The following is a 23,947-nucleotide window of genomic DNA, read 5'->3' as shown; positions in this document are numbered from 1 at the left end:
TTGCCTGGGTGCATCAATACTTTGTAGTATTTGGTTTTCTGTGCAAATTTGCAATAATAAAATCATTTCTTACTTATAAACGTTGCTCTCTTGAGCTGGAATAAATTGCCTAAATTAATCAAAGGAATAGACTATGTGCCGCTTGATGAGCTTTAGTGGATTTTTTGAGGTTAGAAAAACCTCAATGTACATAGTTAACAGCAAGATTAACCAAATAGACATTTATTTACAAACTGTTTTACAGTTTTCCGTTTCATTTCTCTAAGAAGAAATGGCAAGTCACTTTAAGTATATCTAGTCATTTTGCTATAAGTACAGTACAAGAAAACTATTCGCATATTTCACTAAAATGTTTAGCCATGGATTCTTTAGATAATTGTTCAATGTTAGCTAAAATGTTCCAATATATTATCCAAATAATAAAATGATTTTAGTAACATTAGTACTTGTAGTACTAATGGGGTCATCTGTTTATTAAGACATTTCAATTTGTCTTTTCAAGGAAGCAACATGACTTCTATAGGTCCTATGAATCCTATAGAATACAGTATATCATGGCAGAGTGAAGAATTGACAATCTACATACTTGATAAATCAGTGTTATATTTATTACCTGCTATTCCTGAGCTATCCTATGTGCCCAAATAGTACATTAAGTGAAAGGAGTAAAGTCTAACTGGATTTAAATTCCATTCTCGAAATTATGGATAGGCTTTGTGCTTAGAACATTTATGTACTATTATTATTTGTGGGGTTCATTTGCAGTCAAAGAATAGCTGATAAACAGATTATGCTAATGAGACTGAACAAATATACTTTATCCATGTGCAACAGCCATGTTGTGCATGTGTAATACCCTAGTAGGATCCAAACCCATGAAAACATAGACAAGGGCAATTTGTATTGTTAAATGAAGGAATTTTATTAAAATGGGATCAGAACAGTCAATACAATAGCTAAACAGCTGCAATAACGCTAAAAATTGAAAACGAAAGACTATGCTGTAATCCCTCCCCTGTAATATTGCAAAACTGCTTTCTTTCAAGATTTCAAACATCTAAAGGAACAACGCTGCTATAAATTATTCTAGCTGACAGAACAATTGTGCACAACTCTTCAGACTCTAGATATCCAATGAAGTGGAGCCAGCAATATTCTATGATGAAGAGTGGGGTGGGGTGCAGATTATTTGAAATCTCAGCTGCAGCTGTCAACTCTGTTGAAAAACAGGCTGGCCACTTGAGTGTCTAGAGAAGCTCCCGCTATATGTGTATTTGGTTCCTCTTTTCTATCCATACACCTATGGCAGATCACCGTATTTCCAAGTGAGCAAATGGAAAATGAGAAGTAAATGATACAGAATCTTAGCTAACTGACCTGATTCTTCAAAGAGCCTAAGGAAATAGCTATGCTGTTTTCAGAGCTTGATTGTTTCTAAATTCCTACCTATGAATTGAGTATGACAAGTAAAAAATTCATAACCACACGGTGGTTGAACTTCTTCTGACAAGAGCTTTCCCTTTCTCTGGCATTAAGAGTAGACCAATAAAGTAATTAAGAATCTGCTTCACCTTTCATGACATCCTTAAGCTTCATGATATCCATAAGCTTCTTCGTTCTGTCAATATGACATCTGGCTTTCTTTGAAGTGTTATTTATTTTAAAAATACTGTAAATGCTCTACACGAAGGTGTCAAATTTTCAGAGACATCTTAAGGTATCAGTAATGCAATTCCAAGCATGCTTAGTCTGATCAGCCAGCGCACTGTTCAACATGTTGTGATGACATAGTGAGGTCATTAAAAGTGGATGAAATATTTCAGCATATATTTTCATTCTGGGAGGTTCAGGCAATCAAAGGACAGAAATGTAAGCCTATGTTTCCAATTCCGCCCTTAAAATTGTACCTACTCCAAAGGAGCAAATGAATCGACCATTTTGCAACTAAACTCAATTGTATAATCTTGCTTGCTGTTGCTCTACAAAGCTCTCTGCCATTGGCAGACTGCCTACCCCTTCTTGCAAGGGACAATTCATAAAACATTCATAGTAATTAATAAGTGATATAATAAATAAACAATAACCACTTAAGTTTTCTGTTGGCAAGAAAATAGCATTAATAAAGCTCTTTCCTGGTACCTATGAAAGTTAGAATTGTATAACAAATTTAAACCTTAACATTGTTATCTATGGTTGTATAGTGTGGTTTGTATGCATTAGCTATAATCTACGATTAGGTAGGAAATATAAAATTCAGCTCACAATTTGCTGTATTAAAAAAAAAATCACTTTACAATGTATCTATATTATTCTTTAGTGCAGGGTCTAAATTCCCAGTCTGTGGCCCGTTGGCAACTGGTCCACACAAGTGGTGGGTGAATGTGTGAAGCTCTTTTTGTGCTTGCACAGGATTAGGTTGCGTGCGTGAAATCATCCCCTCCCCTCACTGCTGGCTGGCCGCCACCGGTCCATGGAGCTGGAAAGGCTGGGATCCACTGTTTTAGTGCACAGGTCTCCATTTGTAACTATGCATTATGTATCTGTTATAGAGATACTGTATATACTAAAATGCAATGACCCATTTACTTTTGTAGAAATAGTTACAAAACTGGTAGAGAACAATGTCTTTTATCATAGCTAATCACATCAAATTGCATGTCTTTTTAAAAAGTCCTTGCATTAGTTCCTCTGGTAGGTGACTAATGCTAGATCCATTGTGGGGGAAAAATAATAGCAAGATGTGATTATATTTCTATTATTAGCATGCCTAGAAAACCTGAACCTCATCCGCCTCAACTCCTCGAATGTTTATCAACTGCTAAAAAGCCAAAGAGAGAAGTAGCAGAAGAAATGGGCTTCCCTTCTCACCTTCTTTTGGCCATTTGGCAGCAGATGGCAATATTATAGTGAAGGGATTTCAAGAGATGCACCTGCACCATTCTTCAACTAAAACCACAGGATATGTCCCTTTGTCTAGTTCAGTGATGGTTAACCTTTTTGCCATTGCGTGCCAAAAGCAGGGGGAGCATGGTGGGGTCGCGCATGTGCATGCCCACACCCATAATTCTATGTGTCCCCCCCCCGTGCATGCACGAGCAACCCCCTCTGCGCTCCCACTGCTTTTGGCACGTGATGGCACAGTGGGCCTGGGAGGCCCGTTTTTCGCCCTCCCCAGGCTCTAGAGGTTTTCTAGGAGCCTGGAGAGGGCAAAAGTGGCCTTCCCCACCCCCCCCGGAGGCCCTCTGGAGGCCAGAAACGGTCTGTTTGACAACATTTGGGACTGGAAGGCCCGAAATCAGCTGGCCAGCGCACACGTGCACCAGAGCTGAGCTCGCTTGCCCACTGATATGGCTCCGTGTGCCACCTGTGGCTCGTGTGCCATAGGTTCGCCATCGCAGGTCTAGTTACTTCTATGCAAAGTTCGCAGGCACCTAGAAAAAATACATTTCTTGGGAGAAATAGTTTCCATTGCAGCAGACATTTTTTGTGGCCAGGAAAATAAGACAAGTGAAAAAGGAGCAGCAGTTAGAATGCTGCAACAAAAGAATGTCTGGGCCCATTCTGCTTCTTATGAGATTCGTAGATACTTAAACAGACTGCAAATTAGGTTTAGAACAAAATGCAAAATAAAGCAAGGTAGGTTTTTTGTTTTAATGCATAAAGCGATTTTCTCAGGCCCAGTTGGAAGAGTTTGCCCATCACTAGCAAAAATAAAAGTACCACATCATGTAGCTTATAATGGAATAACAAGAGTCCATGTGAAAAGTTTTTGACACTCAAAATTGCAAAAGATTATTGTGTTTTAAATGGCTCAACAAAAAAGTTTTGCTTTTTACTAAACTTGCTTGCATGGAAGCAAATTTAAGTTGATTAATTTTTATACTTATGGATTTTTTTTTAACAATATAAACAACTTTGAGTGATCATAATGGGGTGCTTAAGAATCATTAAACTGCATCTTTGTGAAAAGAAATTGAATCGAGCCAATATATAAGTAGCTTTTATAGGTAAAGGGCTGCCTTGCTAGTGAATTAAACATTTCTTTGCCAAACACAGGACTTTTCCAAGCCAACTAATCATGCAGGTCAGGCGCTTCATTGCTAGGCTGCACAGGTGATTGGATAAAAAAAGACACAACTTGTGTAATTATCCTCCATGGCCCAGCAAGAGAGGCCTATTCTCCTTCCCTCCCCCCCTCAGCTCTAGAGATCTTCACAAGGTTAAGTGAGGGATTGTGGGGGAGGGGGGGGAAAGAAGGACCATGTGGGGGGACAAAGCAGGTCCAGTGTCCTTGGGGACCCGGCAGGACAGGGTGTGTTTGGGGAGAAATAGCTGGGTACACTACAGCATCTCTGCAAATGACCAGGTGGGCTTTGCAGAATTTGTAACTTTGAAACAGGGTCATATGTCATTTTGGGGGAGTCTGGTATAACTTCAAATGTTTGTTAAATGACCTCCTGTACCTTGAGGACTTGTACCCAAAAGACTAACAATGAAAACATATTCTGAGCCTGTTCTGAGCAGTAAAATATTTTGCTAGATCATTTTCTTAAAAAAGAAAAAAACACCACCCAGCAAAACATTCTGATATTTGGGACAGAACTAAATCTGGCTTCTAAGCTCTCTGTATTAGGAACAGCCCTTCCCCCTTTTTTGCAGGTTAAACTATTTTATGAGTAAATTGAATTTAAATTTCCCAATATTTCAATTTTAGTTGGTAATTGCTTTAATCTCTCCTTCCCTCAACCCTTATTTGGGGTGGGTGGGGGAGAGAATTAGGATTGTTTCCTAATTTTATTTGCAGTGATTCACATAAAAAAGTGGGTGGCAATTTACCACTTCTTAGAAATAGCTAAACTGAAACAATTATTGTCTAGAAATATTATGAAAATTTCACTTCCATCCCTAATTTTAATAAAGTAAACACAAATAAAAAGTTTTTCATGTTCTGAAAAGCACACTAAAAATAATAACAGGGAATTTATTTCCAATTCCAGCTATTCACATGGAGATTAAACAAGATCTGAACAGGACCCCAACACTGTGCTCTTACATAGCACTAATTTTAAGTGGTTCTTGAACTAAAAAGTTCCCAGAGAAATTCCTCTCTTTACAGTATCATGCATCATATACACATTAATCTTCAATAGACTTGGATAAATATCTTTGTACATAGTTGTTCCAAGCTTCTGATCCAATAGATTTGCTGAGAAAGGACTGGATGTGAGTACTATCTTTGCTCGAAGTTATTTCTCAGCTACAGCTTTTCAAATTGTATTTGAAATGGGTTTTAAACTTGTTTTGCTTTGAGAGGGGTTGCCCCCCATGAGAAAAAAAATCAGCTGCATGCAAATATCTTATGTAACTATTTTAATTGCAGCCAGTTTTGAATTTAGCTCTTTAACAGTCTATTTGTACCACCACTCAAATACTCTGGAAACAGTACTTGTGGTACAGAATAATATATACAATATTAAGCATGGCCAACATAGTCTTCATATAATAAAGTAACTGAAGGGATAGTATTGCTTGTTGTTACCTTTGTTCCTTAAAGTGAAAACTTTCTATAACAAAGCTTAGAAATAGTCAGACCACTTCCTCACAACATCTTCTCAATCTATCGGTAACAGATTCATTGTCAAATTCTCAACCACAATAGCAACTCATGTAAGCCACTGTTCCTTTTCTTTGCTATATTTTTCAGACCACTTGTGAGTAAGCTCCAGATAAATATTTGGTTTATGAGGCTGATAATCCAGGTAAGTTGTCAAATCTGTCTTTTTAGGAATGGCCTTTTCAATCTGAGTCCCTTCGTGCCATTCATTAAAAGAGGTGATGGAAATGATCTCAGGTCTTACTAGAAGCGCAGCACTGAATGCCGTCTCGTAATATTTCCCGTTGACACGATTGCGTGTGTTGTGATTGTTCCATGGTCGAATGCTGGTATCTATGTAGCCTGGGCCCACACTTGGAATAAACATTAAGTTTTTTATGTCACAGAAAGCTTTCAAACTGGGCCAATTATGATGGCTTGAACCATAAGAGAAGCCATTTGTGGCAAAATAGGTGTAAATCCCGTCAAAGCCACTTCGATGAATTTCGTGTTTATGTTTTTCTTCTACAAGAAGGGCAATGAATAAGCTGTCATAGGGTGTATTACGTATACTTTGAGATCCCGATACTGTGAGCAGGTTTGCCCACATTTCTGGAATTGTGATGTAAGAATCATAAACATAGAACATGGGAAGGGTTCTACCTGTACTGACTTTATGCCTGTAAAAAGCTGGATGGCCTCCATATCTAAAAGCAAACAAGCAAAAAAAAAAGAAAGAAAGTAAATGTTCCATATACACATTTCTAATCATCTTAAAAGTTACTCTTCCTGCCTCTCTCTCAATTATATTTCATTTCAAATGTCACAAATAGCATTAGATAGGTCTTTAAACACAATTAACTGTAACTCAGCAAAGCAAATTTAATAAATGTAGTCTTATTAGGAAGATAAAATTACCAAATTGCTCTGCTTGTAACCTCTATTTGTTGCTGCATGACACAGTAACAAAAACGACAGCAGTTATATTAAATATTGTGAATTTGAACAAAAAGAATGGGAGTTCAGGTTATTTTAATGAGAACTGTGTCTAGTGACAAGGAATCAATTTTTAATTGATAAATCATCATGAAACTTATAGATAATAAAGTCAAATCAGACAGAATAAAATTATCATATTGATATTCAAATATTACACCAAGTTCTTACTTGTCTATAATATACTTGACATTGCTGTACATGCTACGGTCATCTCTGTCTTTATATGGCTCAATATGGAAAGTGACCTGAAACATAAAAAGGATTTTTTTTTTGTTAAAAAAATGGAGTGTTGCAAAAGAGCAGAAAAAATCTTGAAGTCAGTAGCCCTCGATTTATGAAGAACAGAAATTTTATTTGATATTTGCAACTTTAGCAGAAAAAGAAGGGAAAAAACTAAAAGGGAGATAAACTTTTAGTCCTTTACTTGGGAATGGAGTTTGTCCTGTTGTCACCCAACACAGATTGGTTAGAAAATGGAAAGCATAGCTATTCGGTACAAACATAGAACAAAAATGCTCTATGCTGCAATGTCAATTAATTTTTTGCTTTATTCATTTAATTAATTTCTATGTCCACCCCTCTAAGATAAGTGACTCTGGACAGCAAACAATCATAAACACAATTTAAAACAAGTACAGTATAATGCAACAATAAATATATATGGCAGCCATTATTAACTAAACCAGAAAGAAAGGGCTGGCAGATGACACCCAACAGAGAGTTAATAGCTCTTTAGTATTAAAACGATGTTTTCCTCTGCTGAAAAAATCATCTAAAGACAATGCTATGTTTTAAATCTCTCCATAGAAAGAGAAAATATAAGCACATTGCCAACTCCAATCTGAAGAGCAAATTTAAATGTGCCGACAGTGAAAAGAGAAATGTGGCTGGAATTTAAAATGATCAAGAGTCTCAGTATCATTGCCATTGAAGATTCATTTTTGAGGCATATCTGCCCAATAGTTTCAAAGCCTTGTGCAAAACTGTAGAGGCACTGAGTCATCTAATATTAAATTCACTAGATGATTATTTTATCAGAGAAACAGCATTTCAAGATATTAATGTCTCCAGGAAAAAAAAAAGTACTGATTTGCAAGAAATGCTTAAATTATTAAACATTCAGTTTTAATTAGTGTTGGGATCAATTTTAAGGTTTGGGCAGTTCAAATTATTAAATTTTCCAGTTCAGCAATTTATACCTGAATATATAATTGGATTTACCTTATTAGCAAACAATTTTCCCCAACACATCTGCCCTGCCTCCCTAATCAACCTTATTTTTTGAAAGGAAGAGATAACTGGCAATAATGACAACTCATTATTAAAGAGGCTATGATGGCCATTTCTTCACAAATTTCTAGCCTGAGTACATGTTATCTTTTCCTCAGAATCTGGGACAGAATAGTGTCACTTCCAATTCTGGGTTGGGACAAAATATTGAAATAATGTTTGCAATAATATTTTTAATATTTAAATAATCTAATTATGATTAGATTTAAGGAAACTGTACCCTAGATTTCTCAAATACATGCCAATTATTTTTTTAACTCTTGTATTTTTTTTTTGTAATTTTTTTTTTATTTTTTCCCAACATAAACATAAAAAAGAAAATTATTTCAAGAACAAAGTCTTGGTTCGGTCACAAATGGGTATACTAGTTTAACAAATGAGAGCAAACAATTTTGACATCAATTCCAACATCTTAATAAATCTTTCTATTATCTCATCATACATCTTAATCTCCTACTAAAGCGAAGCTCATTTTTATATTCAATTATAAATTCAATTATAAATCAAAGTTCAATACTGCTCTATCAATTTTTTTCCCTTGCTCCTTTTAACATCAACATTAAACACAAAAACAATCTAATCTATTAATCTATATATTTACCTTACAATTTTATCAAATCTTAATTTCCAGATGTATACAACTCAATTTTTATTACAATTTATTAATCAAAATTTCTTTCTATTTTTCTCGTTTTCTAGATCCAATTCATCCTATCATGTTCTTAAACTTTTACACAGACATCTCAAAATTTACCATTTCATTTTAATTATCACCCAACATTTTCTTTTTCACTCCTTATTAATAATTATTCTTCAATGTATTCTCCTCATTCTCCTCCATCACTCCACCTATTATTTGGCTGATTTCCAGCATAACATATTTTGGCTGAGTTTTCAGCATATTCTCCTCCATTAACTCCAACTACTATTCTGCTAAATTATTTTAAAAATATCTTTTTCAATATGTTGTCTATTAATCTACTGTTTCCAACTATACTCTTCCAGGGTGTGTCCCCATCTATTTCTTAATATTAATCATTTCCAACATATGTTAAATGCAATCACAATTATAACTTCCATCTGTGTACCTTAGTATATCATCTATAATAATTAACAATTAATCATAATTATCATCCACCACTTTGTTAAGTTAAAACTAAAACATATTACAAGTTATGCTTTTATGAAAATATCACTTTCAGTCACCTTAACTTCCCACTTCTATTTTAATTATCTTTCTATCTTTATTTACCATAAACACTTCTTGTTTTTATTTAAAACTCACTTAAACTTTAAACCATTTAAACAATTAAACATTCAAACATTGCTGTCTGATTTATCTATTTTGCTTTTTCGTTTCCTTATCTGTCCATAAGCATTTCAATTCAAAGTCAATACTTCCATGATTAAAACTCTGCATATCCTTTTTAATTCTATTATAAAGTCTGTTTCAAGTAAAACATCAGCTTCTCCACTTCTGATCCTGCGCCAAGTCTTTTATTGCTACGCCAGTTAGTTAAAAGTTTATTAGTCATTGTATTTCTTCTTTCTTTGTAAAGCCATTAAACAACAGAATAGGAATCTCCAAAGTTCAAAAAACCATAGTTCTTTTCAAAGTAATCCACAATATGTAACGAGTCAAATAGGTTCTTTTCAGGAAAAAACAAGTTTCCACAATCAACACTTTCACTTAGTCACAGCTTCAATCACCATTTTGAAACATTTATGTAGCAATCCGTTTGATCTCTTTGTCTGGCTTTTAGAGATGGCAAGTCCTTAATTATCGTTTTTCTCTTTTCAAATTCATTTCGGTTTAATGAGAAAGTTCAAATATCCAGCTCTATTTAGTTAATGAGCAATTCATTCCAATCAATCAGTGGTGAAGTAAAGTTCTTAAAGGGTCTTTAACTTCTTTCCTTATTTTAAAAAACCTTCAAGCCCCTCAGATCGTTAGCCGCTAGGTAAGGCTGGGGATCTTATTTATAAATAACCTTATTAACACATTACTTCTCGCCTGGGTTGGTGTCACTCACCCGGCTCCAAAGCACAGAGTCTTTTCTTCCTTCCTCCTGCATTTTGCTTGTCCCGATTTGTTGCAGTCTCGAGGCAGCCGCCATGGCTGCCGTCCCCCGCCACTGATTTAAAGGGCTGCCTCCGGCCTCCAAAGAACTTGCCCGTTCCTCTCGGCCGCCCAAGGGGTCCCTCTCTTTTCCCATGTCCCTTCAGGACAGGGTAGGTCCGCAGACCTGTCAGCGGCAGTTAGCCAGCCGGGGTTTTGGCGGAGCTTATCAGAGCCTGCCATTTCCCCGACTGCATCTCCGCGACGCCAAACCGGAAGTCCCCTTGTATTTTTTTTTTTCAGGACAATCATTATTTCAGTTTTGACTAAGGACAATTCTTTCAATTTCAAAAGAATTAGAAGTTACTGTCCCTAAGAACAAATTTTGGGATGGAAAAGTCGCACTATATTTACGTATATATTTATCTGGTAATATTTGCTTTGAATTAAGAGGGAAGTGTTGCTTCTAAGAAGATGACTCTACAACTGCTTCAAATAGCTTTCTAACTAGAGTGGTTCAAAATTAAAATTCATTTAAAAGATAGGACTGCTGCACAGTCAGTTTGAATATATATTTATACCGATAACTTATGGAAGGTAACAACATAGCATTTTGTAAGCCGTCTTTTACTGAAATAAATTATTAATGATATTTGATAATACAATAATTATAAATATGACTACTGAGAACTAGTCCAACTGAGTTCAATGGAATTTAATCTGAGAGAAATGGATATAAAATATCAACAAACTTTGTTGCTATAACAATGTAGACTATTTTATTCAACCTATTACAACTAGGTTTTTTTTTTTACAAATTTCAAAATACTATACCTTTAATTTATACTTGTGTGCAATATCCAAAATTATAGGCACAAGCCCATCAGTGGGATCTCCATTTTCATCAGCCATAACAGGTGGGTACCAGGAAAGAGCCAAAACCCCTAAGGAATAAAGCATATACCTTTTTATTATAAATTTGAATAGGCACCTCCCCCCCCAAATGTTTTTTTAAAAGCCTCACAACTAATAACCACATTTTGAAGCTTTTATTTAAAGTTTCCGACAAGCCACTTCAGTTATAATAGGCTGATGACGTGTGGACTGCCACAAAGCTCAGTGCTGTCACCTCTCCTGTTTAACATCTACATGAAGCCTTTGGGCGAAAGCATCTGCTGACATGAGGTTGGGTATCTATATATATAAAAGCGAAAACCACTCACGCATTAATCACAAAATCTCCAGAACCGTAAAGCCTACAAACTCGAAATTTGCCACGTATGTTCCTCTTGGCTTTTAGGTGCTCACTAAGGAAGGGTTTTTTGAAATGACCATCAAAAGAGCATTAGTATTTCCTATATTATTATAACACGCTCTGATGCTAATTAGTTAGATGTTCTACTCCCCCTCCCAATTTAAAAATAACTCTGGAGAGAATGGGATTACATAGGACAGGCTTTTGTGGGGCAACCTCATGGAGAGAAGGGGCTAGAAAGCCTGAGGGAGAGAAGGGGATAGGAGAGGAGATGTTTCTGTGAGGCAAGGCTGAGGGAGAGAAGGGAATAGGAGAGGATCTATGGGGCAAGCCTGAAGGAGAAAAAAGGATAGGAGAGGATCTATGAGGCCAAGCCTGAGGGAGAGAAGGGAATATATCAGGGGTGAAATGCTCCCGGTTCGGACCGGCTCGGGCGAGTAGGTAGCGATGGCAGCGGGCAGTTCGGAGAACCGGTAGCAAAAATCCCTGCCCCCGCCCCCCATGCCCAGCTGAGCCCCGCGATCATCAGAGCCTTTTTTTCCTTTTAAATGGCTCTCACCAGCCAAGCTCTAACGATCCCAGCTGAGTTGCCTGCTAATCAGGCAACTCAGCTTGGATCTCCAGAGCCATGTAAAAGAAAAAGTTTATTTTTTCTCCCCCCCCACTCCCAGCCTCCAGCTTGCTTACCTTAGCTGCTGATCGCATGACGATCGCAATCCATGCATCACCGAGCAACTGAATCTCCCTGCCTGCAATCAAGCTCATCAGTGAGCAGCTCTTTCTGCCTGCCTGCCTTGACTTGTGGACTTCAACTCCCAGCAAAGCTGGCTGAGGAATTCTGGGAGTTGAAGTCCACAAGTCTTAAAGTTGCCAAGGTTGGAAACCCATGTTCTATTGGGTAAGTATTTTTCCCCTTTGGGAGCTTTAAAAAAAATAGTTAATTGTGGTTTTTTTTAGTTGTTCTTCTTTTAGACTTAGCCATTTAAAGTTTAGGAAGTTTTAAATTTAGCTGCTTTTATATAAAAATAAAAATAAAATAAAATAAAATAATATTTGTGCAGCTTTGTGAGATTTAGTGTGTTTCTGTAGTGTTTCACTCTAACTTACACAAACACACAAAATCTCACAAAGCTGTATGTGGAATTTTGTGTGTAAAGTGTGAAAGTTGGTTTTTTGGGCTTTTTGTGGCTGTGTGAGGTTCCTGATTGTTGCGGGGCCATTTTGAGTCTAGCACAGCTGCTTTTACATTGTGGGTGAGCCAGTTGTGTTGTGTTGTGTTGTGTGTGTGTAAAGTGTGAAAGTTGGTTTTTTGGGCTTTTTGTGGCTGTGTGAGGTTCCTGCTTGTTGCGGGGCCATTTTGAATCTAGCACAGCTGCTTTTACATTGTGGGTGAGCCAGTTGTGTTGTGTTGTGTTGTGTGTGTGTAAAGTGTGAAAGTTGGTTTTTTGGGCTTTTTGTGGCTGTGTGAGGTTCCTGCTTGTTGCGGGGCCATTTTGAGTCTAGCACAGCTGCTTTTACATTGTGGGTGAGCCAGTTGTGTTGTATTGTGTTTTGTAGGTTAAAAAAGGACAAACAAGTGACATTGACTTGGCCACGCCCACCCAGTCACCTTATCACCAAGCCCCACCCACTAATTAAGCCATGCCCACAGAACCAGTAGCAAAAAATTTTAGATTTCACCCCTGGAATATATGGGGCCAGCCTGAGGGAGAGAAGGGGAGAGGAGAGGATCTATGGAGCCAGCCTGAGGGAGAGAAGGGGCTAGGAGAGGATCTATGGGGCCAAGCCTGAGGAAGAGAAGGAGATAGGAGAGAATCTATGAGGCCAAGCCTGAGGGAGAGAAGGAGATCTATGGGGCCAGCCTGAGGGAGAGAAGGGGAGAGGAGAGGAGATGTTTCTGTGAGGCAAGGCTGAGGGAGAGAAGAGGTAGAAGAGGATCTATGGGGCAAGCCTGAAGGAGAGAAAGGGATAGGAGAGGATCTATGAGGCCAAGCCTGAGGGAGAGAAGGGGATCTATGGGGCCAGCCTGAGGAAGAGAAGGGGAGAGCAGATGATCTATGGGGCCAGCCTGAGGGAGAGAAGGAGAGAGGAGAGGATCTATGGGGCCAGCCTGAGGGAGAGAAGGGGAGAGGAGAGGATCTATGGGGCCAGCCTGAGGGAGAGAAGGCGAGAGGAGAGCATCCATGGGCAAGCCTGAGGAAGAGAAGTGGAGAGGAGAGGATCTAAGGAGCCAACCTGAGGGAGAGAAGGGGAGAGGAGAGGATCTATGGGGCCAGCCTGAGGGAGAGAAGGGGAGAGGAGAGGATCTATGGGGCCAGCCTGAGAAGGCGAGAGGAGAGCATCTATGGGCAAGCCTGAGGAAGAGAAGTGGAGAGGAAAGGATCTAAGGGGCCAACCTGAGGGAGAGAAGGGGAGAGGAGAGGATCTATGGGGCCAGCCTGAGGGAGAGAAGGGGAGAGGAGAGGATCTATGGGGCCAGCCTGAGAAGGCGAGAGGAGAGCATCTATGGGCAAGCCTGAGGAAGAGAAGTGGAGAGGAAAGGATCTAAGGGGCCAACCTGAGGGAGAGAAGGGGAGAGGAGAGGCTTCTGTGGGGCCAGGCTGAGGAAGAGAAGGGGAGAGGAGAGATCTATGGGGCAAGCCTGAGGGACAGAAGGGGATAGAGAGGAGAGGCTTCTGTGGGGCAAGCCTGAGGGAGAGAAGGGGAGAGAAGAGGAGAGGCTTCTGTGGGGCTAGCCTGAGGAACAGAAGGGGAGAGGAGAGGCCGATCGTAACTACTCATTAATTTTCAAATTCTGTCGATTTATCAAGCCTGTTCACAGTTTCATAGCGGAGCATGGGTATTCAGCTAATCATTAATATGCTGATGATACCAGCTGCACGTTTCAACCTCAAGCTGACCAAGAAATGCATCAAAGACTTTCCATCTTTAGTTTAAACTTGGATAGCATTTTCCAAAATTCACAATTTGAAGGTTCTCCTGGACTCAATTCTTCCTCAAAGAGCAAGTGGCAGTTGTCTCTAGGGAGGCTTTTCCCTAGATTCATCTGTTGCACCACTGCACTATTTTCTTAACTGGGAATCCCTTCTCATAGTCACTAACGACTAGTCTCTAGTGTCAATAATAACATAGTCACTAATGACACTAGTCATAGTCACCTCCTATGTGGACTACTACAATGCTCTCAATAAAAGGCAGCCTTCAAAGACCACTTGGAAACTACAGCTGGTCCAGAAAGCAGTAGTGAAGGAAGTGATTGATGTTCTAATTCTTTCTGGTGTGTGAGGTGCATTGATTGCCAGTTAAGCTTCCAGGCATAAATTATGTTGCTGTTTGTGACCCACAAAGTTTTACCAAATCTAGGGCCCGACTGTCATCACTATAATTGTTTCTGCCGATCTTCTAAGATAGGAAAGAGGGGACATGCTCCCATCTCTAAAACAAGCTCTTCTGATGAGACCTAGTGGTATGATTTCTCTGTTGGGATGTCTGCCTTCTTAAATAGCATTTCCCAGAAAATTAAGGTGCCCTGATCTTGCCTTCCTTTATATTGGTCTTGAAGATGGGGATTTTTCTCTGGTTGTAGGCTAGGAAATGTGTGCTGCTGAGTTTGATATGTTAATCTCGGGGCTATTGTATTGGCACTGTATTAGATTGTTTTTATATTATATACAGCCAAAAGTTGAATGGATGTCAATTTGATTTATTAATAAATAACTGGCAAAAAAAGCCATGAGTAATGAGACAGGGTAAGTTCTAACATATAAAGGAAGGGCTTGATAAAAAGGGCTCATGTCTGAAATTACAGGCCAGTTCATCAAGTGACATTCTATACTACTGAACTCTGTGGCTTTTTACTCAGTCTATGAGGAAAAGATCTATGCAATTTACTAAATGATCACATCAAACAGATCTGGGGTGCACATTTTCCATCAGCTCAGAAATCACATTAGGTTTGTATACTGCAGTGAAGGCCACATTCCAAAAACTGGATCAATTAACTTTTTAATATCATTTAACAATAGCAAAATCAGCTATGGCTTTCTCATCAGTAGAGGGCATTAGGACAGTATTTTTTGTTTGTTATTTTTTACCTACAACAACAACACAGCTGTGTTTTGGAACAGATGGAAACATCTTTCTTCTGCTTTTTTAAAAAGCTACTTGTGGTCTTTGGTTAATGCCCTCTTGTTCAGCGACAGTTTGTACTTATGATTGGCCCTCAAAGTTTCAACCACTGCAGCATCCAATAGTTACGATGTATGACTTTTCCTATCAGTTTCCTGCAAGCAATGTCAATGGGGAAGCTGACAGGAAGTCAGACGTCATGGTCATATGAGGTCTTCACTTTATGACCAACAATGATTTGCTTAATAATGGTAATTGGGGACTGCTCTTGCTAACTGGAACAATCAAATGAAGTTGTATTTTACAACTGCATAGTTTAGCATATATATATATATATATATATATATATATATATATATATATATATATATATATATATAGTCCCAATCAGTGTCACTAAATAAGAATTACCCATACTAAAACAAGGGAAATATAAAAATAAAGAGTAAAATAAATAAATACACGAAAATATGGCAATAACAAGACATTAGACAGGAATGGAGTGAAGGGGTTTCACTCTATTTTGGTAAGCCCTGAGTGAAGAACCAGATCTTCAAGGCCTTTCTAAACATCAGCATGGGTGGAGGGCCTCCGGATCTCGGGGGAACCTCATTCTAGAAGGCAGGCACTGATACAGAGCAAGCATGCTTCCTGGATCCTAATAGATGATATTTTTAATTGAAGGAGTCTGGAGCACATTGATCCTGATGGAAGCAATCAAGGATATACAGTCCCTCAAGTAAATCAGGCTCTACGCCAGAGGTCTTCAAACTTAGCAGCTTTAAGACTTGTGAATTCTGGGAGTTGAAGTCCACAAGTCTTAAAGCTGCCAAGTTTGAAGACCTCTACTCTACACCATGTAGAGAAGATTATGGGTAACTACCAGTACCTTGAACTGCACCAGGATGCAAACTCACAAGCCATGCAGCTCATAAAGCAGAGGTGTTACTGAGGTGTTATTTACAAAGCAAAGGTGTTACTGAGGTATGATCATTACTGCTCCCACCACTGTATAAAGCAAGCAAGCAAGCAACCAGTTTGTTTTAGGGAAGTTTTTTGAGAATGAGGAAGGGAAAAGAAAAAATAACAACAACTGCAGGTGAATAAATTGGGTTAGAAGGTGAATAAATGGCCTGGAAGACTGCAAGGCTTTGAGAGGAGACTGAAAGCAAGCAAGCAAGCAAAGGGATGTAGGACAGAGACATGAGCTTTTTTGGGTGGGGGAGGGGGCAGCGAGGGGAAAAGAGATGGAATATTTACCAATGGATGCTGATCTCATTTGCTTCATGTGAGCTTCTATGACAGATGGGTCTCTAGAGCTATAAGGTCCAAGTTCTGGGTAGAAGCTTGATCCAATATCTTCTGGAGGATTGTGTCTGCCTTTTGGATAACCACTTGCAATTTTTGGATCCCAGTGTGTCAATAATGGGTGGTTCCAGTGAATATATTTTCCATCAAACTGTGGAGTCCCATACCAGCTGTAGTAAAATACATGGAAGTTATAATTTGGAGGAGGTAGCTCTTCCATTTTTCTTACAGAAGTTGTAGGTGTTTTGAGATTCATCGGTAGAGGATGAACACTTTTGGTCCGTGGGAAATTATCTTCTTTTGCTCCTTTATGCAGACTGAACTTCTTTTTTAAATGTGTTGTTTGTTGCTGAAAATCTGGTAACAGGCCAAGACCAAATGGATCTCCAAACCCAACTCTTTCTGGTCTCAGAGTTTTCAGTGCCATCATTATAGAGCAAATAAATAAAATAAAAAGCAGCAAAACGATGCATGTTCTCCTGCGAAATCTTGCCATGATATCATGGTAGTTCAGGACACAGGTAGGAAGCGTCCAGCTGCCTGTAAATAAGAAAAAAACATGATTGTAGAGTTTTAAATTTTGCAATCAACTAAAACAAATTCACACTAACATTACAGAATTATTTAATATTTATATATGACCTACAATTTCCTAAGCCCTGAATACATCTTAACATATAGGAAAACACTGAGTTGATTTATGTTGAACTTATCATGTCATCTAGTACAACACTATCAGTACTGATCATAGCACTCCAATTCTCTAAGGCTACAGTTCTCACTTTTTCATGTTATGATCCATTATCAATTCGATCAAAAACATCTGAATCTTCCCTAACCCCCATGATAGAAACAAAAATAATACTTTATTGTAAAGAAGAAGTTAATATTAGAGACACAGAATATTGAGCTTAATTATCTAATTATTGCTTCCAACTCTATGTTTTATTATTTCAGGATATTAAGAAATTGCATTGCTATGTGGAATATTTTTACTGTTGACTTTAAAACACAAACTAAAGTAATAATTCTGTTAAAAGTGGAAAAGCAAAGCAAAAAGGAGAAGTTAAGAAGGAGCTGACTTAGGGAGATATCTGCTGTTTTGCAAAAAACATTAAGGATGGAAAACAACAAGACAAATCGTGCTTCTAGCTGTTGCTTGCAAATAATACAGGAAAGAACACAATAAATGCTGAGGGGTGCAAATAGAAAGATTGAGGGTAGTGATGTTCAGACAACAGCAGAGGTGCAATGAAGAAAAGCTCTTCATTTTATTAGTCTCCCTCCATGTTCAGTCAGTCAGTCAGTCAGTCAGTCAGTCAGTCAGTCAGTCAGTCAATCTTCCCTTGCTTCTTGCAACTGCTTGCAAACTAGTTCAACAAGGTGATCAATGAGTATGTGAAAGAAGTAGCTCAAAGCCCTTCTCAAGCCTAAATAATTGGGAAGTGCTTCCCATTGTTTAGAGGTGTAGGCATCTCAAAGGTGTCAAACTCAAGGCCTACGGTCTGGATACGGCCTGCGGGGTGCTTAAATCTGGCCTGTGGGGCCAGCCTGGAAATAGCAAAGGACTGGTCCATGGTGCTTCTGCTAGCAAAAATAGGGCCTCTGCTAGCGAAACTTGGTCCCCCCGGGCCCCATTTTTGGCCTAGACAGCCTCCTGCAGCACCCTGCCGGCCAAAATGGGGCACAGGGGGACCGCGGCAAAGTGCTACAGGAGGCCTTCCAGGCCGAAAATGGGGTGTGGGGTGTACACACAGCCCCCCAAGTCCCATTTTGGCTGGCAAAGTGCTGCAGGAGGCCATCTAGGCTGAATATGGGACGTGGGGGTGCACATAGCCCCCCCATGCCCCGTTTTGGCTGTCAGGGTACTGCAGGAGGTATCCCTCCTGTCTCCCCATCTCACCAGCCCATGGAGAACTCCAGCTCTCTAAAAAATTCAGTTTGACCCGGCTGCACTATCTCATCTACATAAACAATATCCCAGGCTATCTGAAAATGTCTCCGGCTGATTTGCTAGGATGGGGTAATGAGGAGATTCAGAGGCAAGGAAGGGCAGAATTACAAATTCAGTGTTGTTGTTGTTTTCAGTGCAAGACCCATTTGTTTATGGGTCATGAAAGCCAGGGATCTTGTGGCACAATGCAACAATGTTTCTTTCATTATTTGTCTGTCTGGGATCTTCTACACATAAAGCAACTGTTCTAACCTTGAGACAAGGAACCCTTTATCTGTAAAAGATAAAACAGTCCCAACCCAGGATAATATTTAACAGGTTGAAAGAAAAAGCAGAGGGAATAAGAAAAGAACACAAACGTGAAAACAAGCACAGCTTCATTGATTAATGAAAGAAGGCTGGTCTTGTTTGCCATTCTCTCAATAAGTGGTTCATTGCCTCCCATGATCTCCTAGTTGACACACCTCTCTTTATTTCTATAACTTTAAGTATCTCATTTGATATAAAGAGATAGATTGATATGAACATCTTGATAAAACAGTGTATTTATTCAAAAGAAAAAAAAATGCTAAGACTTGTTATCAAACAATATATGCACTTTTTACAAGACACAGCTTCATATCTTTTATTCTGTTAATTAAAACTGACAGATAGACATTATTCTTTAAATATTTGATCCTACTGAATCATTTTCCAATAAGAAAACAAATCTCAAATTTGGTTTTTGCGATATCTTAAAAGCAGTGGTGAAATTCAATTTTTTTTACTACTGGTTCTGTGGGCGTGGCTTGGTCAGTGTGGCAGGGGAAGGATACTGTAAAATCTCCATTTCCACCCCACTCCAGGGGAAGGTTACTGCAAAATCCCCATTCCCTCCCCACTCCTGGGGGAAGGATATTGCAAAATCTCTATTCCCTCCTCATTCTGGGGCCAGCCAGAGGTGGTATTTGCTGGTTCTCCTGCAATTTTGAACTACTCAAAATTTCCACTACGCCTTCTCCAGCTCCTGTCAGAACCTGCTGAATTTCACCCCTGCTTAAAAGGTGCATTGGGGAAAGTACATTAGACACACCCTCTCCACCCAAATAATGATTTAGGAATACATCTGTCTTTCTGAAGCATGCACTATTTGAATTTCTATCCTGACCCTGGGCACAGTTCTGTTTTTCCCATTATTAGTACTTTGAGGATTGAAGAGGATGGGAAAATCCGAAACCATTTATGGTATGTGATTTCTCTGACAACAAGAACCACTGTAATACAAGCATATACCCTTAGCTTTCTCCTCTACTAGTCTCAAAGGATTGGTATGTTCAAGTCAGTAGAAAAAGAACAAAACATCTCCATTCTGAGACACATTTACTTTACTATCTGTAACATGGAGACAAGACGCAAAGAATAAAGAATTTCCATACATTTCCCAGTTTATATTGCCACCCAACTAGTAATTCCAACTGTGGATGCCTGACAATGAATTACAAGCAAGTAAACAAATGAAAGCTGTAACAAAACCCAAGAAGGCAAATGCAAAATATAACATGCCTAAGTCAACCACAATCATTCTCTTAACCTTTAAAGAATGAGCCCATCTAAGGACCTGTCCCAAGACCTGGGAGACAAGCCAGGTTTTCAAAGCCTTATGAAAGGCTAGCAGGCCAGGCCTATCTGAATTTGGGGAGGAAGAAATCCTTCTTAGGGCAGAGGTTATGACAGAAAAAGTATACTTTCTGAGTCCCCTTGGATGCCATGGTTTATTTATACAGGAAACCCAAACCTTGCCCGCTCTGTTGGGTTTATGGGATGGAGAGAAATAATTGGAGATAAGTAATAATCCAGAATAACCTAGCCCTGAATCATGAAGGACTTTGTAATTGGAAATTTAGAGTTTGAATTGTATCTGAAAATCAGATACTGGGAGGTAATGCAGCTCATGAAGCGCTAGTGAAGCTTTAGTGTTATATAGGTGTATCATGGTGCTTCATAAGTACCTACAGCTGTAACTTTCAAGGTTTTAAATTTTTTTTTATAAATACCTCAAGGCAGGAAGCATATATAATACATTTTCTTTCTCTTATTTTCCCCGCAATCGTATGAGGTGGGTTGGACTGAGAGAGGGACTGGCTCAAGCTCACTCTAGATTTAGTCAAACGCCCTCCTGGCCATGGCCATTTACTCTTCCAGCAGGAGCTGAGACTGCAAGAGAAACCCCAAATTATCCACTAGTTTTGTCTTGGAGAGCGATAATCTATCCAGAATTTTAAAGACAATTTCTTCAACTGGTTACTTCTGTAATTCAACATTGTTCAGAATTCTGACTTTTTTTTGTTTAAATGTAACATTATAATGATTGTTTACAGTATTAAAGTATTAAAACTTCAACTGTAAAATAATTTGATCATTAAGCAACACAAATCAAGGTTTCAAATCTGTTTCCCCCCCCCCAAAAAATAGTATTTCACCGAGATTCACTGTTTTATGTATTTTTATGATAATTGTATCATTTTAAATATGTAATAAATAGTTTGGACAAATGGATTGAATGTTGAGATAAAATAAAATAACTTATTCTCCACACAGAATAAGCAGCATCAGCAATGTTTAGATTTTAGATATATTTAGATTTACATCTAAATATAATCTATTATCATGGAGAACATGACATATGTTGTCACAAAGATAAATAATGCACAAAAAAAGGTACGACATAACTCATTTATCTTTGACAATTTTACCTCTGCTAAAAGCCAGGAGAAATTAGATTAGATAAAGAGAAGTTGAATGTTTTCCCTGTGTGCTTTCTGAACGGGTAAAAACACAGGAGGATGGAGAAATAAGAGTTGTTATGGGTGTTCAAAACATAAACATTTAATGATCAATCCCTTGTGATCTACCATTCAGTTTCAGAAAGGCTAGAAGTCAGCAAATCTGCCTATAACTTGTGCTTTACTAAGTTCCAAAAGTATGTAGTTCAATAGTTACAGTGACAAAATTGAAGGTAATATTAAGCCACTTTAACTCTCCATGTTCATCCAAAGCAGGTTTACAATATTTTACAAGTCTCGCAATATGGGGTCTTAATTTCGAGATTATTACAGCTCTCCCAATTCCCAGGCAACATAGTCAACAAAATTGGCAACTAAGGCAATATGTATGTAGAACGTAAAAAAACCAACCCAATGGTAATTTGAATATATAGAAAAACAAGGTGAATTCTGATTGAGATCTTCTACTAACATGGCTTTCATCAGCAGAAAATGAAAAATAATTTTTCTGCTTCAGAGGATTGAGGGAAGCAATATCATGCACAAGCAAAATATCGAAAGAGCAACTTTATGAAATAATACATCTTTAAAATTGGTCAACAAAAGAAAAAAATCACATATTGCTCTTAGCTTGCATGGCAACTGCAAGAAACAAAATCAATTAAAAATTTCTACCTTTCTGCAGCCCCTGAGCTTGGCCCTACCAATGTCTACCCAGGTGGGTATTCTGGAATCTGAACAACATTGAAATCTTGATTCTCCAGAATGAATACAAGATCCCAAGATCATAGTGCCTTGCAATTAGCTAATCGTTAAAGAAATAAATTATTTATAGACGATTGGGCAAATGCCTACATTTTATTCATTTGTGCAATTAATTAAAATGATAACCTTTATTAGAATCATGTAGCATTTTGGATTTGAAGCTCAAAGGGGTATTCTCTACCATTTGTAAAGCAGTTAGGTCTTGCGCTGGGGTCATGAGCCTGCAGCTGCCCCACAAATCCATGAAAATATGTCTACTATAAGGACTTGCAGATTGGTGCTATTGTAAGAAAAGAACCTGTTATGGTGGCAAAAAATCAGAAGTATTACAATATAAAATGTGCTAGAGGAGAAGGTGCTATTAGATTGATTCTACATGAATGTCCCTGTATTTTCTAAAGCACCTTTGTCTTTAAATCTAAAATGTTGCATAACCCTAATCTCTATCATACTTTTCCCATGTTCATGTTTTTCCTTATTCCTAGTTACAACAATTCTGTGAAGCAGCTTCCAGAAGAACAGATATATTCACGATACATAAAACAAAAATAAAGCATACATGTGTTAAGGCATAAGCTTCTTGATGTGAATCGTAGTTGATAAAAGCTTATGCCACACGACACACGGATCAAGTCTGTAAAAGGCCAGGAGGTCTAGGCTAAGACATAATCATGGCTGGGTCCAACGCTGAACCACACACACTCATATTGTGAAATTGACCTTGGCTGATCTTGAAAAGCACTTCTTCAAGTTCAGCCGCCTTCGGAAACAGCACAACGCATCGATCCTTATTAGCAGAGGGAAAGGAGACCACTGAGAAATCCCAGGCTACATAGGACGGAGATGGAAGTCCAGAAGAACAACCTAGGAAGAAGCTAAAGGCAAAAAGCCTTTCTTATTAGGGAGATGTTCAGAAGGTTCTCAAGGACAGAGCTGGATTGGAGAGACTTAATCTTACCTTTCCAGATAGCTCTGTCTCCTCCCACCCCACTTCTCTTTCTCACACACACACAGAGGAGCTGAAGAAGCTTCTTGGAGGAGAAGTGAAACGTCTTCAAAGAAAAACCAGAAAGTCCAGTTGCCTCTTGAAAAAACACCTTTGCAACAACCATGATCTAGATGACTGAGAATCTCCATAGACAGACAGACACACACACACACACACACACACAAAACTGATATTCACGTAACCACCCAAGCTGAGTAAACCGATATCTGGCCTAATTATTGCTCTCTACACAGCCAGCCCAAAGGCTCCTGGTTTGCTGCTTTTAATAGCTCTGCACCTGACCGGGGGAGCCCTCTTCCACTCGAGATCCCCGCAAGGGCTGCGCAGGCAGAGGCTGGGGCTCTCCTTCCTCGCAACCGATGGGCAGAGTGGGAGGGGGGTGTATCTATCCTTCCTCCCCCCCCCAGGACTCCCCGCCCCCTCCGCGTTATCCCTAGGCAAGCGGGCTAATGGGAAGACCGCGGGAGAGGAGGCGGCGGAGGCGGCATCCGCAGCAAGCGGTACACCCCCTGGCGCCTTCCTCCTTGCTACTCACCCGTCTGCAGAACCGGACTGAAAAGTTCAAGCAAGGATTCGAAAGAAGGGGAGGGGGAGCGAAGGCGGAGGAGGAGGCGGAGTGGTGGGGGGGGGAGATTTAAAATGGACCGATCGGGGGAGGAAACACAAGCTCAGGGTTACCAAGCCTCTTTGGTAGGGGGAGCCAACTTTGGAGTTGGCTCCCCCTAGCCTTTGCGGTTGTCCTCTCCATCGGAGCATGCGCAGTTCCCAAGGTAGAAGGCACGTTGCCCTTAACTCCAGGAAAGCAGTAAAGTTACTCTGATTAGG

At 39.1% G+C, this 23,947-nt stretch overlaps 1 protein-coding gene across 8 annotated transcripts; it reads right to left on the bottom strand.

The window, feature by feature from the left end:
- Positions 1-897: 897 nt before the first annotated feature.
- Positions 898-23,868, bottom strand: MANEA (mannosidase endo-alpha). Of its 8 annotated transcripts, XM_087882582.1 has the most exons (7): positions 23,400-23,663; positions 22,834-22,988; positions 20,620-20,779; positions 16,585-17,172; positions 10,776-10,885; positions 6,761-6,837; positions 898-6,300 (listed from the first exon to the last, which is right to left on the bottom strand). In XM_087882582.1, exons 4-7 carry the CDS (start codon positions 17,126-17,128, stop codon positions 5,664-5,666), a joined length of 1,368 nt encoding a protein of 455 aa, XP_087738708.1. In that variant the 5' UTR covers positions 17,129-17,172; positions 20,620-20,779; positions 22,834-22,988; positions 23,400-23,663; the 3' UTR covers positions 898-5,663. The 8 variants fall into 8 exon arrangements, with proteins under 8 accessions (XP_087738708.1, XP_087738709.1, XP_087738707.1 ...); XM_087882583.1 differs by lacking the exon at positions 22,834-22,988 and having other exon boundaries at positions 23,658-23,868; XM_087882581.1 differs by lacking the exon at positions 20,620-20,779 and having other exon boundaries at positions 23,400-23,671.
- Positions 23,869-23,947: the final 79 nt, after the last annotated feature.

The sequence above is a fragment of the Pantherophis guttatus genome, chromosome 1 (assembly GCF_059756535.1).
Source record: "Pantherophis guttatus breed Tessera chromosome 1, ASM5975653v1, whole genome shotgun sequence".
NCBI classification, from domain to species: domain Eukaryota; kingdom Metazoa; phylum Chordata; class Lepidosauria; order Squamata; family Colubridae; genus Pantherophis; species Pantherophis guttatus.
This window is presented reverse-complemented; position numbering and strand designations above follow the sequence as displayed.